Source organism: Babylonia areolata, chromosome 18 (assembly GCF_041734735.1).
Source record: "Babylonia areolata isolate BAREFJ2019XMU chromosome 18, ASM4173473v1, whole genome shotgun sequence".
NCBI lineage: Eukaryota > Metazoa > Mollusca > Gastropoda > Neogastropoda > Buccinidae > Babylonia > Babylonia areolata.
Window position 1 is genome coordinate 9,548,288 of NC_134893.1, and position 15,273 is coordinate 9,563,560.

A 15,273-nucleotide genomic window follows, 5' to 3' on the forward strand; every position below is an offset into this window, starting at 1 on the left:
GCGACCAATCCCCCGACCACGAGAAACATTCACAGTTACTGCTCTGGCCAACAAAACGAATATGACAAAATAAAAAATAAATCGTGTTCCCATCCCGATACAAGTTGTGCTGACTTCGAACTTTGCTGGTGGTTGTTAAGAAGAGGGTCTGCCCGGAGATTGTATGCAAACAAACTGGTGGTTTTGTCTCCTCTCGAAAGTTTGATTGGAACACACGGACTGGTTCCTGACGTTCATACAGTCCTCAAAGGCGAGCGAGGGTCTGAGCAGTGCTTTCGGGTTTTGAGCGAGGGTCTGAGCAGTGCTTTCGGGTTTTGGTCCCATAACCAACTTAAAACAATGCGTGTGGTGACAAATGTTGCTATCCGGTGTTATACAATCCGTTTTATCCATCATTCCTCAACATGCGCCCAAACACGATCACACACGCACAGATACACACGCACACGCACAAACACACACGCAAGCAGACACACTCACGCACGCGCGCAAGCGTGCGAATGGCGAGAGAGTGGGAGATACGGACACAAAATAGTTGATGGACGAGAGCAGAAGAATGGTCATATTGGTGCGTTCTGGCAGTGACGTACTGGTCAAACGTCAGACGAGCGTCTCAACAACTGATTGACACCTCGCCACCACCACCCCCACCCCACAGCTAAATAATTCTCAGTCGTTTAGAATCACGGCCTAGCCAATACCAATGGAAAGTGTTTGTGTGACCTAAGGGACGTTCTATTTAACTAGTATCTTAATCCACTTAAAAGGTATAGTCGAATCTATTTCAGTTTTTTAAAATATATATGTGTGTGTGTGTGTGTGTGTGTGTGTGTGTGTGTGTGTGTGTCTCTCTTCCCGTGAACAGAGGTGATTAAAGTCTTCCCAGATCAGCATGACTGCAGCAGACGACTCATTCAATGTAAAAAAAAAAATATATATATATATATATATATATATATAATACCCAGAATTACGCACGTCTCAGACGGGTTGTCTTTCCGATGACGCCGAAAAGGGGCGGCCTTATTATAGAATTACCGCCTCACCTATTCCTCTTCAAACGTGAGCACAACAAAGATAATGTGCACAGAAAAAAAGTCAACCGTCGCCGTCGGCGTGGGTCATCGATTGCTTCTGTCAACTTTCCCTTTCGCCACATCGTGTGTGTGTGTTGTTCGTGGCATATTGCGTGGACACATGCATACACACGTCCGGTCCGCAGACACCGGCCAGCGCTAGCCGGGTTTCTAACGTGTCCAAACACTGCTAAACCCACACAGTGATGTAGGTTGGAGAGAGAGAGAGAGAGAGAGAGGCGGGGGGGGGGGGGGGGGAGGGAGGGAGGGAGGGAGGAGGGTAGGGTCGTGCAATTAGCAGTGTAAGAACCGTGGGGGAGAAGGAGAGTGTTCAGCAGCAGGTGTTCATCACGGAACACGCCTCTGAGAGAGAGAGCAGGGTGGAACAGGTGGTACACGGGGAGAGAAAGAGAGAGAGAGAGAGAGAGAGAGAGAAAGAAAGTCAAGATGGTTTGAAAGAGAGAGAGAAAGAAAGTCAAGATGGTTTGTTCAATTAAGCCCATAGCCCCATGTCAACAGGGCATATAATAACAACAGTATTTTACATGTCTTTGTAATTGGTAACATAAACAAAGCTACTTCTTTCACAACAGAGTACCATTAACTCTAAGAAATGTCAGTCTCTCCTAATTAACTGAAATGCTTTATAAAAGATACAAAGCAAATTTGCGAATAATGAGAGAGATATATACAAATAGAGATACAGAGACATCTGATCAATGGAATGAAACAGACAGACTTTCAGGCAGACAACAGACAGAGTGGTGGCCTAGAGGTAACGCGTCCGCCTTAGAAAAGAGAGAATCTGAGCGCGCTGGTTCGAATCACGGCTCAGCCGCCGATATTTTCTCCCCCTCCACTAGATCTGGAGTGGTGGTCTGGACGCTAGTCATTCGGATGAGATGATAAACGGAGGTCCGGTGTGCAGCATGCACTTTGCGCACGTAAAAGAACCCACGGCAACAAAAGTGTTGTTCCTGACAAAATTCTGTAGAAAAATCCACTTCGATAGGAAAAGCAAATAAAACTGCACGCAGGAAAAAATACAACAAAAATGGGTGGTGCTGTAGTGTAGCGACGCGCTCTCCCAGGAGAGAGCAGCCCGAATTTCACGCAGAGAAATCTGTTGTGATAAAAAGAAATACAAATACAGAGACAGACAGACAGAGAATAAGAGAGACAAGGAGGGTAAAATGAAACGGCTGAAAGAAGGGGAAAGATAGGGGTGGGGGGAGACACAGAAAGAAGGAGGAAGAGAGACAGAGAGCATGACTTGGTAACCCCATTTCAAACAAATGACCAACACAAGTTTAGTGGGGGTTGAACTTGTTTCGCTGCCTGGCAAATTACATTGCTAACCGATCGTGACCACAGCGAGCGCGAGCACGTGCCGCTCTCCAGGGAAGGCAAGTCCCCAGCACTGCAGGTGTCTGCCGTGCAGATGGGCTGAAGAGCCACAGACCCCAAGATGACAAGTTGGACCATCCGCCGGGAAACAATTTCTCATTAGGATGTCGCTAGGAACAGGTTTCTCGTGGACCTTTCTTGTGCGCAACTTTCTGGCATGGCAAGGCGAGAAGATTAATTCATGTACTCCACTGGGGCATCCAGACATCATCACACATGCTGTCACACAAGTGCTCGTCAGTTTTTGACAGGTTCACTTCATCATGTCAGAGACCTATACCTCAGGGGGATACGTTATCAAACACTATGTATTGTCATTAACCCCTCATGGTTGAATGGCGCTGGGCTGTTTGATTTGACGAAAGTATTATCCACGCAGCTTATTCAGCGTCTCTGTTTGAAACGTAAGAAAACTTTCCACCTAATTGTAACCTATCGGTCAAGTTCAACTTGCAGCACAACATTTAAAAAAAAAAATAAATAAAAATTAAAAAAATGTCAGGCACAAGCAAGTCTAATACGAACAGAATATAATATCATCACGCATCGATGTTCATTTGATATTACAAGACTTTTTTTTCTCTCTCTCTTTCTTGTATGTACGGTACGAAGCATAGTTTTTAAACACGAAACAGCAGCAACAAGCGAATCCGTGGGTCTTTGACATGCGATATATCAGCCATGAACTGGTTTCCGCCAGTCCTTCTGTTACTGCTTACTCCTGTTGCCAACGGACAGAACGAGTTTGTGCAGAATTACTTTGGGATTCTATTCCAGATGGAAGACAATTTAGAACGGCCTTCGTACTCTGTGCCACCGAGAAAATAAGAACGGAATGGTGTTTGGGTTTTCCCCACAGTATTGGAGCAGAAACCTAAGAGTGTAATGTTGCAGACAGTATTCCTGAGACTTCCGCCCATTCCGTGGAATTTCAGCACTGGCAAATTTCCAATGTTGAATAGCTGATGGGAAGCAATGGATGCTCCGTCGATAAACTTCCAGTTCAGTTTCACATATAGTTGATATAAATATGCCTACAGGGGCTTCAAATTGTTATGCAGAAAAAGGCTGTGATGAAATACAAGTGGATTATATCGGAAGCAAATACTTAAATTACAGGCGGAATCGTCAACGAAAAGCCTTTCCTATGCAACACTAGAATGCAGTCAGTTATATATTGTTAATCGTTGAACAGCTGATAATAAATTGCAGCGGTTCAAAACTATCTGCAGTACAAAAATAATTCCAAATCACATTATACGTTCCCCAAAAAGAGTGTCGTTTCAAAGTCTGGAAATGGATAAAATATATCTGTTGTGGTGGTACTTTGTGTTGTTACAGGTCACTAACGCATAGGATTAGTGGTTTGTGCCAGGTTTCTTGGTGTGATTTTTGGTGTGTGCCGGGCATGGAATTCGGCATTGTTTGTCTCTCTGGAAGAAATCAAAGTCCAGAGGTGCTTACAGACTAGAGTCTCGTTTCAGGATAACACTCCGGTAAACGGCTGATCGTGTAATAGTGTTATTTCAGTCTGATTTTCTTAGAATATTCACAGCACGTTTGAAGAGCAATCATAAATTATGGAAGGAAATGATGAAATTAAAGTTATTTATTATTATTCAATGTCACCATCATAAAGGATGTAGCGTTTCTTTGTCATATGGAATGGAAAAGTGTGTTATTATGACTATTAAATGATCATTCAGTGTGTCAAAAGTGCTTCGATTTTACAAGCATCACAGACATTTGTGTGCAGCGTGTAGTCCGCCATTAATCGTCATCATCTACATAATCATCATCACCACCACCTGAATAGCAGAAGAGAACATGAGCAGCAAAATCAATTTTTCTGCCAATGAAAACGAGAGTTAATTTTATATAAAAATATATATATATTTGGATAATAATAGCAGCAACAAAAAAATAGTTGTAGTCTATGTCTTGGTGTAAGACCAAAGAAAACTTAAAATAATACAACCAATAAAAATACAAACAAACAAACAAATAATAGTATTAATGCTAAGTCCGAAATGTGCGTTCTGTTTCAGAGTGCAAGATTCCCCCCCCCCCCCCAAACCTCCACCCCCCCAACCCCCACCACCCCCCCAAAAAAAAATACAAATTACAAATAACACCAGCAACAACAATAATAACAACAAGAAATAATAGTAATAATGCTAAGTCTGAAATGCTGTGTTCTGTTTCAGAGTGCAAGACCCCCCCAGACCCCGACAGGAGCCATGATGCGAACCTCCCTGGTGCTACTCGCCTTGTTAGTGCTCGCCCTTGGCCACGCTCTCCCCACAAAGAGTTCCCTCAGCCGTCAGAAACGAGGCTTCCGGGTGAATTCGGCCAGCCGGGTGGCGCACGGATATGGCAAGAGACAGTTTGACACGTGGGATAACAATCCGCTGAAAAGTCGATCTTCTAGGTGAGTCTCTTTCCACACTTGACTGGCCACCGTTTACAAGGTGGTCTTGTGTGTGATGTGATTTATCAACCCTGAGACAACTATTAATAACTTGTCATTCGACTTGAAAGAGTCGGGACGGGGCGGGGGAAATGAGGCAGCTTTGTCCTTGAGGTTGAAAGAAAGCTTCATACGTCGATAACATTCACCCGTAAGAAGTTTACCATCAATTTCTCCAACGGGGATGTCTCGGATGGGAACGAAAATTTGTTTGACACAATTCCTTGATTACAACGGATTAGGCTTCAAGGTCCCAGTAGTCATCGGTAGTCTTTTTTTTTTTCTTCGGAGAGGGCGGGGCGGGGGGGGGGGGGGGGTCTGCGGTTGGTGTGGGGAGAAGGGGGTGTTTCAGTTTCAGTTTCAGTAGCTCAAGGAGGCGTCACTGCGTTCGGACAAAACCATATACGCTAAACTACATCTGCCAAGCAGATGCCTGACCAGCAGCGTAACCCAACGCGCTTAGTCAGGCCTTGAGAAAAAAAGGGGGGTGGGGGAATAAATAATTGATAAGCTTACATAAATAAATAGATAAATAAATAATAATTATAATATAGAAAAAAGGTAGTAGTAATAATAATTTTTTTTTTTTTTAAAGACAACAATGATGATAAATAAGCAAATAAATGTAAAACATGAAGACACACATTCACACATACACCCACACATGCATAACAGATATGCACCAAACATGCAGTTTCACAGATATGAAAGCACAGTCAAATACATATAAACATACATGAGCTCCAACACACCCACACACACACACACACACCACACACATTACCCTGCATCTTCTCTACCCCCCTCCTCCACACACTCATTTCTAGTCTACGTATCGCAGCTTCCACGGCACACACACACACACACACACACACACACACACACACACACACACTCTCTCACTCTCACAGAGATGAACACTTACTTGTACAAGCACACACACATACGCCCATATCTCCTACCCCCAACCCCACACACATATATACAAATATATATATATATATATATATATATATATATATATATATATATATATATATATACGTTCCAATATCCTGTTGCTCCCACAGTGTAGGCATGCATACACTCACATACCTCATCCTCTACCCCACCTCCCCTCCGCACCCCCACCTCCCCTCACACACACACACACACACACACACACACACACACACACGCACATGCACAGAACTCTCCTGACACTTGTGTACACTTACACTCTCTCGCATGCACAAACGCACTCAAAAGCACACAGACCCACACATACACACAAACACACACACACATACACACACGCACAGAGGCTGCCACTGATTGGCCGCAAGAGGGATGGGAAAAGATCTCTGATGCCAAGAACGTGGCGTCTAGTGTGTTGCTCAGTCTATTGTATTTGGAAAAGCCCACAGAGACTCTGTTCCGTTTTGAAGAAATTTGCGCAATGTTGGTTTGGAAATGATGCCGATAGTTGTTTGATTTGCAAAGCATCGTGCTCTACCTTTCATGTTGGACTTGCGGCCGCTCCCTCTCTCTGCTTTTATTTCTTTGAGGCGATCGATGGTGTGATGGCCTTGTACCTGTTCTTTTTGATTTTCTTTGACTTTTCTGAGGATTTCCGATTTTCCTAGATGTAGGCCGCTCGTTGGTGTTGCGTTACCAGCAATTCTGTCAGCTCGCTCATTTCCCTTAACACCTGCATGTCCCGGGCAGTATGACCATGTGCGTTTTTTAATCTGAAAGTTGCGCATTGCCTTATGCCACTCTGGGCTTCCCATTCCGTTTTCAATTTTCTGTATGAGGTTCATTGAGTCGGTTAGAATCATGGCATGTTGGTTTCCGGGCGTATGGATGGACGATAGCCACTGGAGGGCATGTGTCGCAGCTTCAACTTCCATCGTTAGGCTGGAGGTTGTGACTTTGTAGGCAGCATTCTCTTCCCAAATTGTTTTTCCATTTTGTTTCGCAGTGAATCCCCAACCAGACTGGTCTTTGGTGACTGAGCCATCTGTGTATATGATGATGTCCTCATCTTTACTGTTTTCTTCTATGAGTAGCTTCACTTCCGCATCAGTTTTGCCCTCTGGCCATTCCCGACAATGTCTTCCTAGAGTGGGTGAAATGGCTGTGTTGAATAGATGGTTGAGGTTTTCGGGTTTTTTCTCCCATTCTTTTGTTTCTTTCAGGTCTTGTAGTCGGCATACTAGCTGGATTGTGTCTTCTGCTTGCTCCATCCATGATCTTCCTCGTCCTAGACGGCTGCCTTTTGGTTCTTTGACTGCGTCATGCAGTGGGTTTTGAGGGTTTTCTAATACTTTGAAGTAGGTCTTGACCTGTTCTAACTTGTTTCTGGCCTGCACTGAAGGAAGGTCAAGCAGGTATCGCATGGTTTCTGTGGGCGTGTCTTTTGTTGTTCCAAGGATCAGCCTCATAGCTTCATTTTGAACTCTTTCTAATTTTAGGAGGTTGCTTTGAGACGGTGTTGTTAGCCCAAGTCCGTAGTCGATCACACTGAGGACGAGTGATTGGTATAGCAGGAAGAGGTGGCGTTGTTCAATACCTTTGGTTGCCATTGCTTTTAAAACTGAAAGGCCCTTTTTGCATTTGAGAACAGTATTTTCCGTATGTTTTCTGAAGGTCAGCATCCTGTCGAAGTGTATTCCTAGGTAGCGTAGACATTCAGTTTTCTCGATCTGAATCCCATCGAATGACACAGAAGGTGGTGATTTGCTCGCGGTTGTGTTGTTGAGGGTGCACAGCAACGTTTGGGCTTTCGCTGGATTGATGGAAGATCCTGTGTCTTTGCACCATTGAGCAATATTGTTTAGTTGTTTCTGGACGGCTTTAGTTCTTTCCTGAGCATTTTTCGAAGTTTTGAAGACCAGGCCATCATCCGCAAGAGTAAGCACCCGAGCTATTCCATTGTTGTTTAAGTCTGCAAGGCCCTTCGTGTAGACATTGTAGAGGACAGGAGAGAGCGGAGACCCTTGTGGCAGTCCCATGGATAGTTTAGAAGTTGCAGACATCCAATCTCCGAGGCGTAGGACGACGGTTCTTTCCTGAAGCGCTGCTGCTATCCATCTTGTCAATGTCAAACGTACAGGGGGTGTTTACTTCGGCTTTAACTCACTCAGTACGGCCAGTCCTCTCTTCTCCTCTACACAGACCCCTCGGATGTCCAGTGGGTGTCTGAATGACCCAACCTTTAGCTTCCGTCGCCAGAACTGTGGTATTCTTTGTCCACATTCACGTCTTCAGTATAAGAGCCTTCCGCTTGCAATATTTTGATGATGGTAATTGGGGTGAAACGCTGTTAACGTCGTCTCTTTCGCCGTTCGTATGGAAAGAGTTAATGACTGGTTGGTTGTATCTATTACGCGAAAATGCTCGGCAACATTACCTCTTATGATGATTTGATTGGGAAAAAGACTTCGAAAAGAAAACCTGCCAGGATAGCAAACTTCCACCAGGCACGTGTTGTCACCATCACCTTCACATAGGCTCACGTCAACGATCGTCGTCTGTTTGTTTATAATGAAAATTATAATGAATGAATAAATAAATGAGTAAATGAATAAATAATCAATATTGTGTTCCGGTCACGAGTTAGAATCCCCCCTCTCTCTCTCTCTCTCTCTCTCTCTCTCTCTCATACTGAAACACACACACATACACACACACACAAACACACGCGCGCGCGTGCGTAGATACTACTACCACCCAAATGTGTGTTCTATCCTATGTATAATTCTCAAACGCCAATGACAGTATTTTTCCTCCTTGACCAGCAGTTCCCAGTTCTTACTGTCGATTGATTTTTTTCCACTTTCCTAACAACTCTACATAAACTGTGTACACTTCTCTCCAACTTTTCAGACCAAGTTGGAATGCAGTTTGTGAATTTTTCGAAAAAATCTCTTTTTAAGTTGGTGAACGAACATCGGCTGACCGGTAATGTTTTCCTACTCAGCAAGTATTTCACGAACTTCCACGTGGATTCTCAACAGAGCTGGAGGAATTTGGTCAACAGTTTTTCAGTTCAAGCGTCCCAGAGACTTTCTACAGAGTTTATTCAGGGCAAAGAAGAAACATACTGTAGACAGTGTTTTCGATCGCGGAAACGACGATGCTTCAAAACAACTGTCTTAATCATCTGAGCTTTTAAAACGAATGGAGATGTTTCAGAACGACCCAGATTTACTGCTACAGTGCCAAAACCATCCAGACAGGGAATGCCGAATAAGCTCTTTTCTTTGTACGGCTGAAAAGAATAAAGAGGAAACAAAAGTACACAGTCTTTCAACGGCTGGACAGCTTAATTTACCGTTCTGGATTAATCCTTTAGAAAACATTACTTTTGTGTGTGTGTGTGTGTGTGTGTGTGTGTGTGTGTGTGTGTGTGTGTGTGTGTGTGTGTGTGTTTAATATTCAGTGCCATCTGTTTTCCTTCCTACCGCAAATATCTATGCCCCAAACAGTTGAATCTCTTCCTTTTGAGACGAGTCCGTCTATTTACAACCGCCTTCATTTTGAAGGACTACAAGAACAAGCAAGGAAGACTACAGACAACCGTAAATACTTGACACGGTGATGCCACCTTTCTACGATCTTCAGTCTGTTTTATGGTCCTGATCTCTGAGTTTTTACAGTTTCTCTCCAAAGATCTGAATTCCGATTTGGGGGATGAGTGTAAAGAAGGGACTGTTTTCTGATCCTGTTCAAAATGTGATTGTCATTTCCGCCTTTTTATTCATTCAAACATTCATCCACTCTCAATGTTTCAGGATTCCATGCTGTTTTCAAAGCAACATAAAAAATAAAAACACCACTATACTGTCGTTACAACAAAAATGAAATAACGCGTTTAGGAAAAATAGTAGCGGTTCCCATATTTGTGTTCTCCGAACCAAAAGCTGACGTCATTCCTGACGCAAGGACATGATTTGGACGCAAGTAAATCGCTAAATTATTAAAACGACGGCTTATCGCTTCATAGTTGATAGTATGTAAACTCTATCTGCCAAAAAAAAAAAAAATTTTTTTACTGAGGTTTTTTGGTAACTGTTAATACTGTTGATGATTCGGTGGAAATATTTACGTGATCAATCCAAGAATGTGAACTACAACAGTGTCAAGAACGAGAACTGCAATGTCGAATACCCGAAAGTACAATTGTTACCATCGAGTTCACAAACATTTTTAATCTATACAAAAGTTATCATCATTTTTTTTTTTTTTTTTTTTTTTTACTTTTCGACAGCATTTTAAAGTTGCGAAAACAGCGAGTTCTCAGATCTTTCTCGAAAAAAAACATATACAGCCCTTTTTACTATATATCAGGAAAACCATCTTCTTCACTATACCTGAAGCATCTACTCAAGTATTCCTTGTCTTTTGTTCGAATCCGTTTTTTGTTTCTTTGTTGTTGTTGTTTGTTTGTTTTTTGTTCTTGCTGTTTTTGCATTGTTTTGTTTTTGGTTGTGAATGAATTTGATTTTTATGTGTTCGGATTGAACGGTGTTTTCGTTTTGCTCCAGTGAGAAAATGAGCACAAAACTGTCACTTCACTAATCCAGCCCTCATCGCTCTGTTTTCCGTCCTGGGCAGTGCTTCACGGCGACTTCTCCCTTCCGCGGGATGTATGTAGTGACTGATAGGAGAAACGCCTTCCCACCCATTCTCAAAATCTATAGAATAATGTATATCGATTTTAGCTTTTTCTTGTGTGTGTGTGTGTGTGTGTGTGTGTGTGTGTGTGTGTGTGTGTTTCTCTTTCTGTATGTGTGTGTGTGTGTGTGTGTGTGTGTGTGTGTGTGTGTGTGTGTGTGTGTGAATAGTTCGCATGTCGAGTAAGCTTCAGTTTGTTTCGACGTTTGTTTTTGTGCATCTGCCTCACACCCAGAAGCAGCATCTACAAAATCAGAACGATGTGCAAAAAAAAAACCACCCTCTCATAGCTTTGAATTTAATGTTAGGGTCAAGCCATTAGATGCCATCCATCTGGCATGGAAATTTGATAAAGACGAAACAACAACAAAAACCCGAATCAAGAGAAATACAGGAAAAGAAAAGACATGTTGCCCCCCCCCCCCACCCCCACCCCCCAACCACCACGCCCCCACCACCCTCCCCCCACCCCCTCCATCCTGATCCGCTCTCCCCAGCCTCTTGGCGTCTTATAACCCACAGAGAGAGATCACGGTGAAGTGAAAAAGGCTCGGGGAATTAAGAACCAGTTAGAGTGATTATCTGCCTGGTAACCTCCCTCGCCCGCCTCACTGCGGTTTCATCAGCACTTAACTTGGTCAGAGGATCTTGAGATTGCAAACGCCCAGGCCAACCGACTTGTTCGGTTCATTGCAAATATGTGTTCGCAAACCAGAAACGCTGTGGCAATCACGGTTGTTGTTTTTTGGGGGTTTTTTTTTGTTTGTTTGTTTTTTTGTTATTGTTTTTTTGGGGGTAGGGAGGGGTTGTTTGTTTGTTTGGGGTTTTTGTGTTTGTTTGTTGTTTTTTGTTTTGTTTGTTTTTGTTTTTTGTTGTTCTTTGGGGTGGGTTTGTTTTTGTTGTTGTTTTTTTTTTTTGGGGGGGGGGGTGTTGTTTGTTTTTTGGGTGTTTTTTTTGGCTACAATGGTAAATCAAATACCCGACAATGATAATTGTGTAAATTCGATTTCTTCCCTATCCGTGGCTGGTGCAATGCAAATGCCAAATGTGATGCAATATTAGGAGGAAAATATGCTCCTTGGAGCAATAACGAATCAAGTTTTGGGTGTGTTTTTTTTCCTTTGTTTGTTTGTTTCTTTTTCCGTTTGGACTGTTTTTGCCGGTAAAGTGTTTCTGCATATCATTAAGATGGACATTAGTCGCACGATTACTTCTCGTTTTATTTCTTTTCCAGCGTTCCTTTTGACACATAAAAAGCTAAACCATTGCGCATTTTATACATAAAAACATGAATACACATTTGAAGAACAGCATTAAAGTTGAAGCACATATTAACTTTCTTGACGTGATAGTAAGTATAAATGTGAACTTAAAATTTCAACAGCACATTAAACACCTTGAGAACTATGTATGTCTTTCTGCTCATCTCGAAACACAGACACTGATAGCATAAACACAAGGGCTGCAAATTGAAAGAATTGGTACACGTTCTGCAATTTAATGCAAAACATATCAACAGCTAAACATAAACAAAATAAAAATAAGAAATAAACAAAATCATGATGTTGACAACGTGGGAGTGCAAACTCACAGAAAAACGACAGATGAAAACTGTGAACAAAAGACAAAAATCACAAGAATGAAAACAAAGAGAATACATGCGTCACCGCAGTCCATTTCCCTGCATCTATATCACCCCTTTCCTTAGTCCAACGTGAACAGTTCATGTACAAACCAAAAAGAAAACATATGGAAGAATAAATCCAGTCATATCAGTACTACAATAGTTATCATGGCGATGGTGGTGGTGGTCGTCGTCGTTGTTTTTCGATACACTGAATATCCCGGATTGAACATCGCCGTTCCTGGACTTTAGATAATATCGGTGGCGATGAAAGAAATACGTATCTGATGTTGAAGGATCAGAGGTCTCTATGTCCCCATTATTAATGCAACACCCAGCTTTCCTGCTTCCGAAAACAAAACATCACGAAACAATGGCATGTTTCTGCATACTCGTTTGTGGAGAGTCCTCTGCCCCGTGAACCAGAACACACGTGTCCTGAGGATAAATATCAGAGCAGCAGTCCCTCCACAGTGATGGAAGTCTTTCCACCTCGTCATTTGTGTTTATCCTTTTATCCGTGAACATTAAAACAGAATTTCCAGAAGTGTGTATAATCCTGTGATTAATCATTGATGCCGAGATTCCGTCAGAACAATAGGGTTTTGAAGGGAAAAAGAGGCGTGTACTTTAACGGACCCAGAACATGCTGGATACTGTTTCACAGTAAAAATGTTTTAACTCACTCAGTACGGCCAGTCCTCTCTTCTCCTCTACACAGACCCCTCGGATGTCCAGTGGGTGTCTGAATGACCCAACCTTTAGCTTCCGTCGTCAGAACTGTGGTATTCTTTGTCAACATTCACCTCTTCAGTATAAGAGCGTTCCGCTTGCAATATTTTGATGATGGTAATTGGGATGAAACGCTGTTAACGTCGTCTCTTTCGCCTTTCGTATGGAAAGAGTTAAAACAGAATTTCCAGAAGTGTGTATAATCCTGTGATTAATCATTGATGCCGAGATTCCGTCAGAACAATAGGGTTTTGAAGGGAAAAAAAGAGGCGTGTACTTTAACGGACCCAGAACATGCTGAACACTGTTTCACAGTAAAAATGTTTGAAGGAAATAATCTGCGTACACGTGAATTGCATTCATGTGGTCCGTGTTGAGCTTCTGGCACTGCAAACAATCTGCTTCTGTAGCTTCGATATCACTCAGCTAAAAAAAGGCCGTCACCAATGTGGAGTGATGAAAGAAAATGACTTCCTTTAATCGATTGTTGTGGTCCTGAAACAAAGAACAAAATTCAAAAGGAATAGCGATTTTTTGTTTAACTCCATATCCGTTTTTGATTCCTCGGACTACGGTGAGATGTACCTTTGCTTTGATCGTCAGGTAAAGGGTTTTATCTCGAAACAACTAACCATGAATTAATTTTTACTCGCCAAAAACAACCGTGGATGAACAACCTTTTTTCGTGCAATTCGTGTGTTGCTTTTTAGAACTCATATTTTCATATGTAAGACAGGGGAATAACCATGTTGGCACAATACTATTTATTTGGTACTTTCGAGAGAAAATCAGAAACAGTTGATAAACGATAGCATTACAGTTTTGCAAATTCACACCTGGGTACACTACGTCTCCACTGAGTCTCCAATGAGTGTATCTTCTTCTTCCCCTTCCGCAACAACAAACTTGATGGGTAGTCTGCGTTTTTGTCTTTCGGACCAATTCCATACAATAAACCGAGGCTGAGCGCGTTCCTATGACACACACATAGACAGATATATAGTTAGATAGACAGATAGATAGATATATATATATATCGGGTGTCCAAAAAAAAGTGAACCGCTTTTTGACAAGTATTTTCTCATTGATAGAGAAACCGAATTCCTTGTTCCCCATATTGATTATAATTTATGTTTCAAAAGTCGAACTCTACGAATAAGAATTCTTCACAGACGTAATTCAATATCAGAACAGCAGACACAAAAACTGACATGAGTGGAAATTTTGTTGTTTTTACCTTTGTGAAATGAAACACTGGAGCTAGCTGGTTTAAAAATGCTCATGACATTTTATTCCAAGCAATCGAGAAACAATGAATTTTTGTTACTAATTTGTCCAGAGTTTCAACAAACATATCAACAAACAATACACGCTCGGTTTGGGTTTCTCAACGTGTATATCCAGTGAACAAACGTCAGCCAGGTTTCCTTCACAATACTTTACACGAATGCCCCGCAATTCTGCATGGAATCAGTAACTCGAATGTAAAAAAAAAAGGTAAAGGTTATACGTTTTGGGAAAATACTTGATTTGAAAGTGCGAAAGGTAAAGAGGGCAGACTTCAAATTCTTCTGCAAACGAGCAAGGTGTATTTTTGATGATGAGCGGAGAAAGTGACGAATGATTTTCTTCAAAATCAATTTGAAGTGAGAATGACCGAACATGAAACGTGAATGCATGCGAATTAGACACGTTGTAACTCCCGAATGACACTACACAACCATACAATACCGAATCAAGCCAGGTTCACAAGGCACAAGTCAGAGAGCTCCTTCACTGTTCACACGATCGGATGGCCAAGAGAGGAATGGTGACCCGTGTACAACCTGCAGACCACGCTTTCCTTTTGTCCCTAATTCCCTTGTCTGTCGGGAAGAACCGCTTCAGATTAGGGCGGATCTGGAAGAGTTTGGTGTCAATTAGGGCGGATCTGGAAGAGTTTGGTGTCAAGTTGGGAGCTCCAGTCCCCTTGCCGTCTTCTTTTCACATCACTAAACTTTTGTTTCTAGGTCTTCTAATCGTCGTCGTTATCGTCGCTGTTGTTGTTGTTGTTCATCACAGTAGTGGTCGTGGCGGCGACAGCTGTAATCTAAGCAGCATAAACTCTTCCTTCGGCGTCGGGCCAGATAGCTTCTCCGGTTTTACGGTCGTTCCGTATGACAAGTACGCGCCAAGAGCACGTTCTTCTGTTTCCGGCTGTTAAAACACCGCCGGTCTTCGGAGACCTTCCCGGCCTGAGACAATTGGTTTGCTGCCTCCTGTTTAAGTGGAGCAAGTTTTAGCCCTCCATCATGGCGGGTGAG

The 15,273-nt window shown here is 42.5% G+C and overlaps 1 protein-coding gene across 2 annotated transcripts in view; it reads left to right on the forward strand.

The window, feature by feature from the left end:
• The window catches only part of LOC143292423 (uncharacterized), a 130,303-nt gene that overhangs the window by 90,343 nt on the left and 24,687 nt on the right, over nt 1–15,273 (forward strand). Inside the window, exon 3 of one of the 2 annotated variants that reach the window (XM_076602690.1) lies at nt 4,689–4,914. In XM_076602690.1, the coding sequence (XP_076458805.1) occupies nt 4,724–4,914 (191 nt within the window). In that variant the 5' untranslated portion in view covers nt 4,689–4,723. The remainder of the gene's footprint in view (nt 1–4,688; nt 4,915–15,273) is intronic. The other variant, XM_076602691.1, reaches the window with a different exon arrangement.